Raw genomic sequence first — 15,127 nt, 5'->3', positions numbered from 1 at the left:
CCCTGCACAAACGTGGTCAAATAGATTGTCCGTAAAGTCTCTGAAATCGGTTAGTCGCGGTCACACACTGGGCCGGGCGGATCGTATGATCGATAAAGCGCCGGCTTGGCTCTTCACTAAACATCGGCAAGTGCGTCTTGCGGTCTAAGCGTCACAGCCACATCCTCGCTCCGCCGCTTGGACATTCTTCGGAGCGACATGACCTTGAGGTTTTGCTAGAGAGTAGCAGAGCCGCTGCTCTAAAATAGTACCAGATGACGGCCGTATCTTGCGGCAAGCCTTTGACGCTGGCAAGCTTGAAATGATTACATGGGTAATGTAGGTATGGACCAATATGTGCACCCTATAAAAGCAGCTCAGAAGCATTTCGTGCCTGCACACAGTTACACGTGGAAGTGTTTTTTTCCATTCAAGAAATTCAGACAACACAGTGTCGTGCTGCAGAGGGCAAAAGGCAAAAATCAAGGTTTTTCGGACACGGCCGGTCCACGGATTTTGTGGTACCGAAAACACAGGAAATGTTGCCGTAATATGTAGCTTTGCACACATTTTAATGCTCACCACTCTCGGGTTTAAATAACTGAATCATAACGGTCTGAACTGTATTTTTGGTCATTATCATTTGCTATCATTTGGGAAGGTAATATTAGAATCCGGATAGGTGATAGTAGTTAGCTGCCCACCAAGGTTTACTTAGGCATAACTATATAAACTGTATTTTTGACCTTTATCATTTGTTGCAGAATAGAATATTAGTAATCCGGCTTGTTGACAGTAATTGTTGATGTGCCAACCCAGGTGAAACCTGGGTTGGCAGATCAACAGTCACGAAGGACGAACGACAGGCTACACTTTTCGCAACCAGCAATTTAGTTTTCCCGACGTATGAATAAATGCAAATTTGTGGAATTACATCAGCGTCAAGCACTAACAAACGCACCTATGACGCAGTCCACACCCTGGCCTTCTCCAAACCATTTGCGTGCAACTGGCGCACGAACATGCATACGTTTCGACATGTTTGGGTGTTCGCATTACCATCAAGCAGTCAACTAGAGGTACACACAATGAACACAAGGACAAGTTGCGGCGAAGTACACATTCTCTACAGCAGAGTTTAAACAAAGGCAACAGTATCGTTTCCTTGATTTCGGCTACGTCGTTCGTTTGTGTTCACTCCATTTTACAATGCAGTTAACCCTGGAAGATTGTTTTCACAGTATGGTCCACACTGCAGCCGAATATACAGCACAGGAGTTGAAAGCAGAACGTGCATAACATTGTCTGCGGTTAAGGTGGAATCCACACCTCACCTCGGTGGTTCTGGCATTTCAATCACAGCATTCATTCGCATATATCAAAGCTAGATAATAGAACTGAAACAAAACGTCGGCAGTAGTCATGTGGTTCAGCGGTATAAAACAACTAATAAAACAACTAACCTTACTATTAAACTCTGATGCAAGGTAAAGATGACGCGAGAGCTTTGGCTCATACCTTGCTTTTGCACCATATTCAATACAACAACGCGAAACATTGAAAACTTAAGAAAATAAAACTAAAAAGCTTCGGAGATGGGTTCGTAAATCATCGCACTGCGGGCAAACGAACTGTCCAAACACGAGAGACACCTTGTCCTGATTGGTGCTTAGCTCGCGCTCTAAAGGCACGGCTAAGGACACGGGAGCACTGCTGCCTAGAAACGATGCGGCTCATTCGGCTGGGGCATCGCTGACAAGCATGTCGGCTTTGCCAGCTATGTTGACTGTCATGATGGCCATGCTTAGGACGATAATCTTGATGAACAGGCCAAACAGAAGCTGCGAAAAAAAAAAGGCGATGTTCTCTCAGGCTACGTGAATGATATAGGTCGAGGCAGCATAAAAGAGAATGCTTTAGTAGCATGAAGTGAAAGGTAACACTGAAGTATACGAGTCGGAAGCACACACTGAGTTTTGCTGTCAAATTCCAGGTCGTTGCGTCGCTCAGAGAGACTGATTGCTTGCTCGAGCTCAGATTACGCACATAGGTGGCTTCTAGTGATTTAATTATTATTTGCATATTTATTCACTTCCCCTACCAATATTGCATAGGGAGAGAGGGAGGTTATTTCACGCGCTGCGACTCTCTGGCAATTAAAACTAGGTTAATATTATAAATTTTAAATTATAAATTTTAGTGGAATAAAAGAACAGACATAACTAACCCGGCCCAAAACAGGCGATTCGATGTGGTGTGCGGATTCATTCAGGTATCTCGAGGGGTGTGAGCAGTTTTATTACGCAGAAGTGGCTCGTGCTTGCGAACCTAGTGTGACCAGATGTGCAAGCAGTTGTGGAAACACTACACAATAATAGCTGCGTAGACCAAGTGCCTACTTCCTTTACCCATGGGAACGTGAGAACACACTCGCATCCCTGCAGTAATGCGCAGTCAGTCGCCACTGCCAGGACATGCAAATGAATATGGCGCCCTTTGCTCACCAACTTTCCGAAGGAGATCCGAGCCATGTCGTGTAGGATGGCAAGCGGAGCCGACGCCGGCATGACGACATTGGACGAGGCACCGACGATCACCGGGATTGCGTAGTACGTCGGGTACATGCCCTGCATCTCGGCCTGCACGAAACCAGAGGCCACAAATATCCCCCTGTAGGGTAAATGAAAACAAAATACCTCTTCTACACGAAAACGAGACAGTACTGTGTTTGCTGTAGGCAACTTCGTCGTCACTCTGGACAACAAGCTGCACTTTGGACAACAAAATGGCGCCCATGACGTCTCGTAAATACCTCTTATAACACGGCATTGACATTTCTTCTTCCAGGCTATTCATTGCTGATCTCAGCGTCGATAACTCAGAAAACAAGAACCTTACACTGACCTTACAGTGAGCATTAACTTAATATTAACGTAATCAACGTAAAAACATTAACAACGTAATCACTTCCATGGGTAGAGACTGGATTTCACAAATAACAGCTGCGCTGTAGTAACGCTTCACGGAGTACCGTAATCAGCGTGTGATTCTTTTTTTCTTTTTTAACACGATGCAAGATTCCGTATGGATACATGGAGGGTGGAGGAGTGAGTAAAAATGCCAGTCGGACACCTCCATGCTTGGAGTCCCCTTTCTTTCATTGCGCTATGCTCGACGACAACGCAGTGACGTTTCGCTTCGCGATCGTTGCGCACTCACGATGTGCACTACTACAGGCGCCATCATCTCGACCAGCAGCTGCTTGTCCGCCGTCTCAGCCATGAGCGAGGCGGCGACGGCCAGTATGGCCTGGACCTCGATCGAACTGCGTTCCTTCCAGAAAGAAGGGGACACCATCTTGAATGCCTCGCGTGGAAGGTCGTACACCTGCCAACAGCAAAAAAAAAAACATCAAATTCCGCGAAAATTTCGCTTGCGGCAATATGTATCTGTGGATGTATGTCGTCCAATGTCTTGTAAATATTTTGGCCTTCCCAGATGACCAGTGTTAACTTCTAACGGGCTGAAATCAAACACCAGGCTAAAAAAAGAGTAGTTCTTACAGATTAACCATACAGCGACAATGTCAATTATGCACGTCACCGTGCGTATAACTCTAGATGTTGAAGTTGTGTAGTACTCCCAGCTCTCTGATACTTCGTCTAACAATAACTTCTGCGTAGGAGTCCTTTAAGAACTGCAAATACCCCTAGAAACAGCCCTGCGATGGCTTCTATCACTGCCACAGTGGCCTAGTAATCTCTAGGGCAAGCGGAAAGGGGTCAGAAGTGTTGCTGTCGAGTCAGCGGTCAGTACCACAACATACCGAAACGCACTTGAACCGCTTCTTCCTCAGCTATGCGAGTTCGGCCTCCAAGGCACTGTGACAGCCATCCGATCTTTTCACCAGCAAAGAAGAGGGGGATAGCGAGAAAGGGATGCTGGGAGCTGAAGGCACAAGGCACGAATTAAACGCCGTCGTGCACGTTGGCTGTGTATATAGTGGGAGGCATTCGGAAGGTATCGCCGCTATCACCATTGTCATCATCACCCTACCAATCGCCGTCATTACCAGCATTAGCCATGCTAGGTCCACTGTTGGGCAGAAGGTTCTTCCACTGATCTCCAAGTAACGTTCTTTTTAAATACACACCAGCAAATTTTCTCACATTTGTTGGAGAGTCGGGCAAAACGCGACACGGGGAAAAACGTGACGTTAATTTAGTTCTTACGATTACAATTAGAGTTTAGTTATTACAATTGGTTATTAGTCCTAGCGTATGAGAAGTTCACTATTTCATATCCTCGGGTAATTACTTAATTTAGCAGCAGGCTGCAGGTGGGGAAAAACGCGACGTTGTGATGTTCTGGCTGGGTTTATATCTTGATGAAATGCTCTAACCGTGTTATTCCCCTCTGTACTATGATCTAATTGTTCAAAAAGGAAATGAACGTCGACTAGCGCGCTAAATACGGGAAGAAAGCTCTAGAGAGACGCAAGCAATGCTGGTACCATTAAGCGTTTTGGTGCTAAGGAAGGCGCCATCAGAGAATATATAGCAAAAGAAAAGGGAAGATATCAAAGGCGGAAACTGTATAAAATGTCTCAACGACGCATTCTGAGCGGCGGCCATGAACCGCTTTTTGACACGTTCTCTCAACGAGACATGCTCTGCTCAGTTTAGGCTGCTATCACAACAAAAACTTCGGGTTCACGCTCTGTGAATCGAATCAAATCGCATGTCTATACAACTCGCCTGAGAGAAAGAGCGACGATTGTTGACATTAAAACATAAAAAAAAAGTTGCGATGAAGGCAGGAAATTCAGAAATGTCGCGTAGCCATGTTTCACGCAGAGCCCGGTGGTAAAATTGCATAGACATAGTGGGCCGTGGAAAAAACCCATGGTTTGGTCTGAGTACATCATAATCATCGTTATCATCTGACTACGCCAACTGCAGGGCAAAAGCCTGTCCCACGTCTCTCCAATTGCAGCGTCAGTCATTAGGCTCGCAAAGATTGACAGATGTCCATGGCATGGAACCAACTTCGTATATATTCACTACAAGGATTATAGTCGGTACACTCTCATTTTGCGTCCTTGGGTGGGACAAAATGCGACATTTTGAAGCTTTAAATTTCTATACATTTTACTGTATTTAGCTGGCCTTTTCATATTTGGTGAGCAAGACGTCAGGACGGTAAGGAATAATTCCGCACTTTTGTTTTTTTTTATATTTGCGAATAAAAAATATTGGCGATGATTTGTAAATTGTTCTCGTGTCTTGCCCCACTCTCGCCTTCTCAACTGGCTCCCTGCCTTCTACAGCTGTTATGGTTGCCGGAAAATATGAGGACACGTTCCGTAAAGGAACTGAAAAAGAATGAGTTTAAATACAGGATTGACATTTGACCTCGTTTCGCTGATTCTATCTTTTTGTTTGCCGCGAATTTGAAGCGAAGAACACGATCCATACCGTAGCCAGCTATAAGTACAAGATGTAATATAGGCAGCTGTACGGGACCTGAACGAGTAACCTCTGCTTGACCAAAACGCATGACTCTCGAAACAATTTCGTTCAGAGATTTCCTAGAGAAAAGCATAGCGGTTTGGGCGAGTTGCTTATGCACTGATAAGCACTATTATCGAGAACACAGGAAGGGACACCGAGATGCGAACACACACACAGCTCCTTTCTGTGCGTTCTGGACTTCACGGGTCCCTGAAGAGGCTGTTTGAGGTTGACTATAATATGCTTGCATCATGTAGAGTATAGGCCACCGAGGCCACCGAGGCCACCGAGTAAATTCAAATTTTGACTACAGATAACTCAGCTTCCACAAAACGCGTTAAAAAATTTTTCCTGGATGATATTTGTAGCAGTGTCCTTTAATATCCTAGGCATACCCCAACTTTATTCGGAGCCCATTTCAGAGCCCCTTTAAATAACCGGCCTTGTGGTCACGCTAAAAGTACAACGCTAAACTCAAATGAATACACGGTGGCGTGCCTGCATCAGCCTGGAAGCGACCTGCGTGGCTCCGAGAAGCAGGAGGATTCCCCAGGGCAGCAGCTCCCAGATGGACCGGACGAAGTCGAAAGCCGCCCGCAGGCACGACGTCAGCAGGCTAGTAGCCAGCATCATGGACGCCAGCGCCCCCAGCAGAGCCATCCTGCACGTTCTCATCTGTGTCATGCTCTTAGCGGCTCACCAGTTCCGCGATAAACTGTGCTAAGCACGCGAGATGGTATATAAGAGGCGTGGATGATGCTTCGTGGAGATTCCTCAATAGGTTCGGACTTCCAAACTGCCCCTGGTGATGTCGATCCCAGGGCGTATAATAAAGGCCTTCTCTGAAGCCATAGTTTTGATGAAAACACTTCAGACAGTGAAACGTAAAAACATTTCTTAACCACGGTTACAGATATTTGCAATTTTAAATCATGCGATGAACATTCACACGTCGTTCGGCAGCAGTGGAAGCTGACGACTCGTTCTGAAACGTGTCCGAACGCAGAGCATACAATGGATGAAAAGACCTGCCCGTGAAGCATACAGGGCTGAGAAATATCACGTCCTAGAAAGAGGGCAGGGTGAGAAGGAAAACTCCCGTCGTACCTTTCGCTCGATGCAGGCGGGGCTCATTATTTTTCAGTCGTTTTGTAAACATAAAGCTATCGAATGTCCCGGTCGCTGTGGGGGATGCGAGCTCGGGTGCTGACAATCTACTTCAATCTTCTTGCCAAACAGCTAGAGGCGTACTGGTCACGTAGTTTATAACTACGGCATGTAAGCACAGGTAGTTGCTACACGTTGCATCGCATAAAATGAGCATTGCAGTAGTACAAACTTTTTTCTTTTAGATAAAGGCGTCATTTTAGGGCAAACCGTTCTGAGAGGCGCCTATTCTTCCGTATCATTTCAGAGAAACACTAATACCTGACACCAGTGTCTGCAGACCCGTTGGAACTCTTATACCCAAATGATTGCCTGAGGCTTGCCTGCGATTTCATTATCATTAAAACTTGTGAACAATCGCTATAATATCAGGTTGTGTACTATTGCTGCTTTGTTATGGGCTGGAGGGATGGCAGGCAATACATATAGCCGTGACTCACCGGGGATCGATGCCGAGCAGAAGCGAAGGTGCGTACGCCAAGCTGAAGATGGCTACGTACATAGCGCTGGCAAACTCCACGCCCCTGCGCAGTGGAGGCGCCCACAAAAGATGTCCATTCCTTTCAGACAAGAAAACAACTATGCGGCGAATCACAAATTAAGCAGCGGGTGCTGTATAGCTCATTTCTTGTTCGTATGTAATCGATGTATCATTAATGCGTGCTGCCTTGTGACGCCATCGCCCTCTTGCCGCGGTCACGTCACCTTGTGACGTCACTGTCCTCTTAGCATTAGACTTCACATCACATCCTTGTGATGGATGTCACTGCCCTCTCAACATTACACTTCACATCATTCGATGTAAGCAATGCTGAGATGGCAATGACGTCACAAGATCACATGATTCCAGCGAGACAGCTACAAGGTCACAAGGTGACACAAGGTGACATGACGAGGTCAAGAGGTTGACGGCGTTAAAAGGTCACGCAACCATAGCGCGAAATTTAGATTGAAAAACAAAGGGAGAGCGCACAATCCGGGAAAGGGCGAGAGCGGCGTCGTTTACGTAGAGCGTGACGTGACACCGCATGACACGAATGAAACCGTCACGTCACCATCACGTGACTGACCACGTGACGTTACCGACAGCGAGCAGCTGTCTTGAAAGAGAAAGAATTTTAGAGGCATTTATTTCCGCCTTGTGGATGGTTTCTGTCAACTGCAATTGCTGTCATACGAACATCATCTATGCGTTGAGAGGTTGGCAGCGCGCCTAACCTAAGCCTCCTAAAAATATGCGGGGTTGGGCTCATCGTGAGGCGCTGTAAAGCGCGCTGTATGCAAAACGCGCGAGAGAGGCTGACCTTTGTCTTTGCCGACACGCGCGCCGTTCCCGAGCAGCTCTCATGACGGACAGGTTCTCCGGTGAGAACGGGTCCGGATCACTGCGACGCAAGAAACGCCGAGGGTGGATTGCACTTGCACCAAATTGATATGAATCGGAATAAAAGTGCTCCTTTCAGAAACGCCTGTTTAGAAGTCGTAACAATACGCTGAAAGTTGCAGATGGGCAGGCAGCGTTTACCACGTTACCTGCTCATTCGACTATACAGATGACCCGATAATTTTGTCAATTTTTAGCAACCCTTCGGCTCCTCATAATGCACGGACTCATTATATAATCTTCGATTAAGGCTGAAAAGCGAATTGGGGTCAAAATTTTGACCGAATTTTCGATGTGAAATGTGACACCTCTCTGAGCGTGATGTAGCCAGTTATTTAGACTTCAACCTGTTACATATTTTTGCACCGGGAGTGCGCCATTCCCCAAACTAACAACTTCTCGATCCGCCTTTTCGCTTGCGCAGTGGAGGCAAGGCAGGAAAGCAAACTCACTGCGGCCTCACGTAGAGAAGCCAAATGACCGCGCTGCAGGAGACGAGCGCCAACACGGCCCCGGGTAATGTCACCATCGCCCATGTGACGCTGGTCATCGGGGGAGAGGTGACGTCCGCTCTGCGATATGGTTAAGCATGGGCCCTTGAGTACTGGGCCCTTGAGTACTGGGCCCTTGAGTACTGACACCCCGCCTACTCGCTTCGTGAGAGGCCGCCACATCTTGAAGCGTGCTTATTCATGGCATTATATAGCATGCATTCAGCTCTGAGGGCAACTTAGGTGTCGCCTTGACTATACCTATACTGAGATCATGTGGATGGCCGCTACTGGTGAACTGGCTTCAAAAGTTTTCACCAGTGACATCAAGCATCTTGCAAGCGATAGCGTTCGCATATGGCGCCTCTCGTGAGGGGCCATATGCGTGACGTTGGGATCACAAGGCCGCGCACAGGTCCCTGTGAACGTTGTACGCTGCCTTGCATGGCTGATTTCGCCGAAAGCTGCGTATGCCCTGAAGGCATTGACAACAGACACTGATAAACATAATAATACATTAGAAACGCCATTTCTGTACAGGAACATTAAGGCATGACTAAGGCCCATACTCCTCCCATGTCTTCGGTGCTCTCAATGCAGAGGATGATATTTCTTTTTTTTAGTTTCCGTTTCCTTTGATCTGAATCATCTAGAATCACCTGCCTCATTAGGCGGATGATTATTGGCACCCTGACCTGCCTGGTTCCGCCGAATAGTACATTTTGTCTAGAAGCTTAAGTTTACCGTCACATCAAGCAATGCAGAGTAGCGTATGCATCATTTTGGCTTGGTCTCACGAAAAAAAAGCGTGGCCGTTGTTCAAGTTTTCTTTACTTGGCTGGCTGTAAAGTGCGAGGCTTTCAGGCACGACTACGCAAACAGATGATCATCTCAATCGTGGTAGGCACTAAACCAATGCTTAAACACTTTCGCAGCAGATGCTCAACGAGCGCTTTAGATGACAGCATTCACGCTGGTAGTTGTAATTATGCGAAAAACCTTGCCAGCATGTTAAATGATCTACTTGCTGAGAAGCAATCTTTGAAAGAAGCAGTTTGCATCCAATGTGTACCGCCTTACTGTAAGCACTCTTGAGGCAAGAATGGAACACTTTTGAAGTACACTTTCTGAGAATGCATAAAAGACGCTGACTGAATTGTGTAATCATGCAGTATCTTTTACACATTTTACTCTTATTTTATATGACGATGTTCTCTTATTTGCTGCTCGTTCCTTCTAAAAGGAAGTCCAGTATTCGTCATGTAATTTCCCTTCACTTTTTACACGTATACCCACCCGGATCAGTAATCTGAATAAAGAACTTGAAAATACGAAGCAGCAGTAAAATTCCTATTAAAGTAAAGCGGGATCTACCGCTCTGCCGTTACGATCATCGTAGAACGAAGACAAACATCCTTGGAACCAGCCTTAACGAAACGAGACAGCGGTAATAGAAACACGCCATACTTTGTATCAAATAAGCAGAAAAGATGTTTTGCACTTCTTTTCCCTCACAGGATCGATAATACAAAGCTATACTCACGCGTGGGCGACGACCCTCAGCGCCCTCTTGTTACCGCCGGCGTGGAAGCTGCAGATGCCGCCCAGCACACACATGAGCGACGGCCCCAGCAGGAAGGCGCTGTGGACGTCCACGCGAGCACTGCGAAAGCGTGGAGATATTCGCCGTTGTAGGCAGAGCACGGGATGAAAGTGTGTGTTCAGGACGCCACTGGTTTGACGTGTACTACACTGGACCGCTAATGAATTTCGCCGACACTAAGTGGCACGACACACTTAGTGGTCGTCCCTGCGAATTCGGCAGCATGAGAAGTGAGCATAAAAATACGCCCGCCTCGACCATGCGACGAGCACGCCATACCGTTGCAACGGAGCAACGGTAACGTGTGGCACATCACGGGCACTGAAAGTCAAAAATTACAAAAATAGGTACCCGGCGCGGTGGCTCAGTGGTTTGGGCGCTCGGCTACTAATCCGGAGCTCCCGGTTCGAACCCAACCGCAGCGGCTGCGTTTTTATGGTGGCAAAACGCTAAGGCGCCCGTGTGCTCTGCGATGTCGGTGCAGGTTAAAGATCCCCAGGCGGTAGAAATTATTCCAGAGCCCTCCACTACGGCACCTCTTTCTTCCTTTCTTCTTTCACTCCCTCCCTTATCCCTTCCCTTACGGCGCGATTCAGGTGTCCAACGATATACGGGACAGATACTGCGCCATTTCCTTTCCCCCAAAGCTTCTTCTTTCTTCTTCTTCTTCTTCTTCTTCTTCTTCTTCTTCTTCTTCTTCTTCTTCTTCTTCTTCTTCTTCTTCTTCTTCTTCTTCTTATTATTATTATTATTATTATTATTATTATTATTATTATTATTATTATTATCATTATTATTATTATTATAAAATAGGACTAACTGCTGCGCTTAGGCTTAGAGACGAGCGGTTCGTCGTTCGGAAAGGACTTACGATTATTTTGTGATTAGTGTCAGAGGGAGTAATGGTTGAGCAATGGTTGAGGGAGTAATCCTATGCCTCTTTTAATCCTTTCCGGCTGTGAACGCGGCCAACTTGAGCCCGTTCGCCGTAGCGACAGTATAGAGATGAATACTTTCCCCTTTTCACCATCTTGAACGTCCCTGTTGTGAACACATGGTGGCAGCATAGGTGAAACACGAACCGGCTTAGCGCGTATATTGCAGTATTGCGCTCACCTCCTGGCCTTGGTTTTCTTTGTCATAGACCCGCACTGGCTTCCTATGTGGCTGCCTGGAGAGAAAGAGAAGCAAGAGATCGGGAAATAGTTGTTGCTGCACCAAAAGGCAGCCAAGATACATTGCAAACCTATAAACAACCCAAATCAGATATTAATTAAGCGTTAAAAGGTGATGGCTAGTACACCGCTAACATTTTGGTGCAATCTTGTTAATGACCTGTCCAGCGTTAGCGACAGTACTAAACAGAGTTAAGTATTTGACGGCCTCTGGCCGCATTTCAGAAGACAAAGGTAATGCAAAACGAACTTTCATGTACGTTTGACTTGCATGGATGTTGAGAATACAGGCGGTTGGTACTGCGCCCGGGCAAATTATAATATTCGACACTATACTCCATTCATTGCCATAGCTCCGGCTTAGATCTGGAAAAAAATAACATCTTCTTTCAGTAGTGATCATAACACAAGACTCCCATCAAAAAAGAGGTAACGGGAGGCTGAAGTGCAGGCTACACCTCCAAGCTCCCAAGGAGCCGAAATAGAAGAAATGTAAGGAACACATATGGTCGACAATACAGAGCAAATTCATAAGATTCAGAACCCAGCAGATGTCACCCACATGAGCACATAACCAGACAACGCGGCGCAAAACAAAGCCGCGGCCTGTGAATTAATGAATGAATTTTAGGAGCGCCCTTTGTATAAGTGTTAGTGGCAGGGGCCATAATGATCGGTATGTTTTTTTTGCCGCGTTAGCAATATATTCCTCTTTCGGCGAAAAAGCCGTCGTCTTTGTGTGTGTGTTAACCTCATAGCCCCTAGTGGATCGGGGCACCTTCCGGCCACCCGCTCGAAAAAATGTATCTGCTACTGTTGAGCAATCCACACAACGACCTCCAGAAGCTACCAAGATCCCCCCACCGGCAGCCCACGTGACAGCGAAACAAAGGAGCGAGGGCGCAATAAAATTCAAAGACGCGATGTGAATGCGGTCAATGTAAAAGCAAAATGTAAAACTAAATATACTGCTAATGCAGTTTTGTCCCATAGCATCGTAAGGTCACCTGTGCACATTTTCTTTGTCTTTATATAACCAGTCTATCAAACTTAGATCTACTATCTCTAAATATGACGGAATTTCAGGAAATTAGAAAGGAAAACGCTCGCAGAGGCTCAATCTAATAGTGGGCAATGCAGTCCTCCCGCGCCGCGCTTCGATTAGTGCGAGAAACAGACCATTGCATGACCATGAGCGAAGCATGTCTGCTAATGATAGAAAGCATTATATATACACCACGTGTCAAAAACCCGGGCGTGAAAGGCGCAACAAGTGGACGGAAGTGATTGCCTGTTTAAGATGCCGTCAGCATGCGAGTGGCTCACGACGCATGTGACACATGCCGTGGACCGTGCTGCCGCTAGCGTTACAGGAGTACCGGGAGCCCGCCCACTGCCAGTGAGCACGCAATGATTGGTCCCAGTCCTGGAGGCGCGCGTGCAGGTGCCACAGCTTCCGGGTACGAGGCGCCTCCAAAAGCGATCTGCGCTTGCGCATGGTGTGGGTGGGCTCCTGGTACATCGGTAACGCTAACGGTAACACGGTACACGGTATGCTAAAGGTGTCGACTATGGCGCCACGCCGGAATGTGAGTGTAACGGCACGCTGTCCGATGCCGCAAGGCTCTCACCGATCACAGACGGTCGGCCGCTGATGGAGTTTCGCGAGAGTGTCTCGTCGAAGTAGCTTCGGGAGCGTGTGAGGCGGCGGAACGAGTAAGGTCGCCTGGCCTGCTCCCAGGCGTCGCTTTCTCCCTGCGACGAGATGCTGCCCGCGGAGAGTCCAGACTGCCGCCGGGGTGGTCGCGTGCTTGATTCCGTCTGCGAGGGGCTGTCACGGAGGCACAGAGAAGAAACATGGGGATGCGTAGGGCCGCGAAACGGGAGTTTCCCTTATCCGTCGATTTAGTATCAAAATGTTTATCCTGATCTAGCCGGTTTGGCCGTCGCTAAGTCGCGATACACCTAATGCGCACCACCGTGCAGATTCAACCGAAATTTATTACGCAACATCATCACGAGCGATCAACACGCTATGTAAACTGGCGGCCATCCGCGCTTACGTGAAAAGTGGTAGGTTTTTGACGTAGTCAAACCGAGTAGACGCGCGAAAGCATGTGCTTAGCCTGGTATCGAAATGATTTGAACAAGAGTCCTTGCAACTGTTCCGCCACCAGAGCGGCGCAGCGAGCAGGGCAGCGCTAGTGTTCCTGTATATGCTCCCGGACGTCAAATGTTCCAATTCGTTGCGCCTCGTACCCAGGGTTGAGCTGAGCGCAGTTTGCTTTGTTACGCAAATGAGGAGTATGTAGAGCCACTACCTGGAGGAAAAGGGGTGCCTACAAACTGCCCCTTTGGTGTGGATCCTGCCATACGAGAAGCGGCTTTCCTGCAGAGCTTGGACCATACTGGAGGACCTTCGCGCAATCCTGCAGTATGGAGGCTTCTGCAGACCTGGTGGCACATGCTGAGTGAGGTGACAACGCCACGCTAGCTGCCGTCATTACGCATTGCGAGAGCTGGCGGACCATGTCCCGTGGCGGCTTCGACCAGCATGTCCAGTAACCAGCTCCGGTCACACGGGTGGCCCTCAGTGTCAATGTTCGCACGAATTTCTAAGCTGGTGTAGGACCCCGTTCAATAGTGCATTCGCACTATAACACTGCCGCTCAGCAACCAATTTGATCCCCGTAAGGAAAAAGAAAATACGTGGTTACGACCTCAGCCGTAGAGCGCCAGCTATTCGAAAAGTATTCCACAAGTTTAGAACATAATCAATTCGCTTCGAATAATTTTCAACAGTTTTTATTTTATTCGTCCGAACAATCGGAAAATCGAACCTACTACAAAGTTTCGAAGATTCGCTCGCCCCTACCAATTCGAAAGAATATTGGCTTCAGGATACCGTTGGCCAGGCGTGACACCCGTTCCCTAAAATATTCCTGAAAAAAGTAAATTACGAGCAACGGCCCGAGTACAAGGAAAAGTGAAAGTACCTTGCGGCCGGAAGTTGTCCCGTACCTACGCAAAGTATATCGCACATAATGAAAAATAGTTGCGAGCACGGGGTACCGTGGTTTTTGGGGCTCCTGTAAAGCTTGAAAAACTACGCCCTCGTATCTCCAGCAAGGTTAACACAAGAAACGGATGCGGAAAAGCATCCCGGATCTTATGTCAAGTGTGGAGATCAGGAGTGGTCTATGAAATACCACTGATGGAAGAGTTAGCTCTGGGGGTAGCTGGTAGTCTTACATCTTATCCATTTCATTTAGTGCAAAGGACAAGAGAAAGGAAAGGAAAACGAAGAAAGAGATATATATAGTTTGAAACGGCGCCCGTGATCGTGTTCTTTCTTGCCGACTTTACATGATCCCAACGGGACCGAGTTGAGTCGAGTTGTCGGGTGGAAAACTGGTTAATGTGTTCATGATACTATGGTATCCGAAGCCAGGCTGCACTGTTAATAAAACCATATCTTTCGCAAAGAAAACAAGCAGTTAGCTTACATAATGTACTATCAGAGGTAAAACCTATATTTTCTGGCGTCCCTCAAGGCAGCGTGTTAGGCCCACTTCTTTTCAATATATTCCTTAATGACATTGTCAACATTAACAAAAATGCCAAATTCATCATATACGCTGACGACACGAGTATTTTTTTTTTGCTGGGAAAAACATTCAGGATCTAATAGTGTCTTGCAATACAACAATGGTCACGCTGGAAAAAAGGTCGAAATCTAATGATATGCGCGTGAATGAAAAGAAGACAAAAGCCGTAATATTTCGCCCGAAAAATAAGCCGGTTTCTATTCACAG

General features: G+C 47.1%; 1 protein-coding gene across 1 annotated transcript; it reads right to left on the bottom strand.

Moving 5' to 3' along the window:
• Positions 1 to 943: 943 nt before the first annotated feature.
• Positions 944 to 8,593, bottom strand: LOC144118803 (uncharacterized). The gene is made up of 7 exons (XM_077651619.1): positions 8,496 to 8,593; positions 7,964 to 8,044; positions 7,100 to 7,183; positions 5,991 to 6,153; positions 3,199 to 3,366; positions 2,484 to 2,618; positions 944 to 1,820 (listed from the first exon to the last, which is right to left on the bottom strand). Exons 1-7 carry the CDS (start codon positions 8,591 to 8,593, stop codon positions 1,713 to 1,715), a joined length of 837 nt encoding a protein of 278 aa, XP_077507745.1. The 3' UTR covers positions 944 to 1,712.
• Between the last annotated feature and the right edge of the window lie 6,534 nt (positions 8,594 to 15,127).

Source organism: Amblyomma americanum, chromosome 2 (genome assembly GCF_052857255.1).
Source record: "Amblyomma americanum isolate KBUSLIRL-KWMA chromosome 2, ASM5285725v1, whole genome shotgun sequence".
Lineage (NCBI taxonomy): Eukaryota > Metazoa > Arthropoda > Arachnida > Ixodida > Ixodidae > Amblyomma > Amblyomma americanum.
The sequence above is the reverse complement of the archived record's forward strand: the minus strand, read 5'-3'. Positions and strand labels throughout refer to the sequence as shown.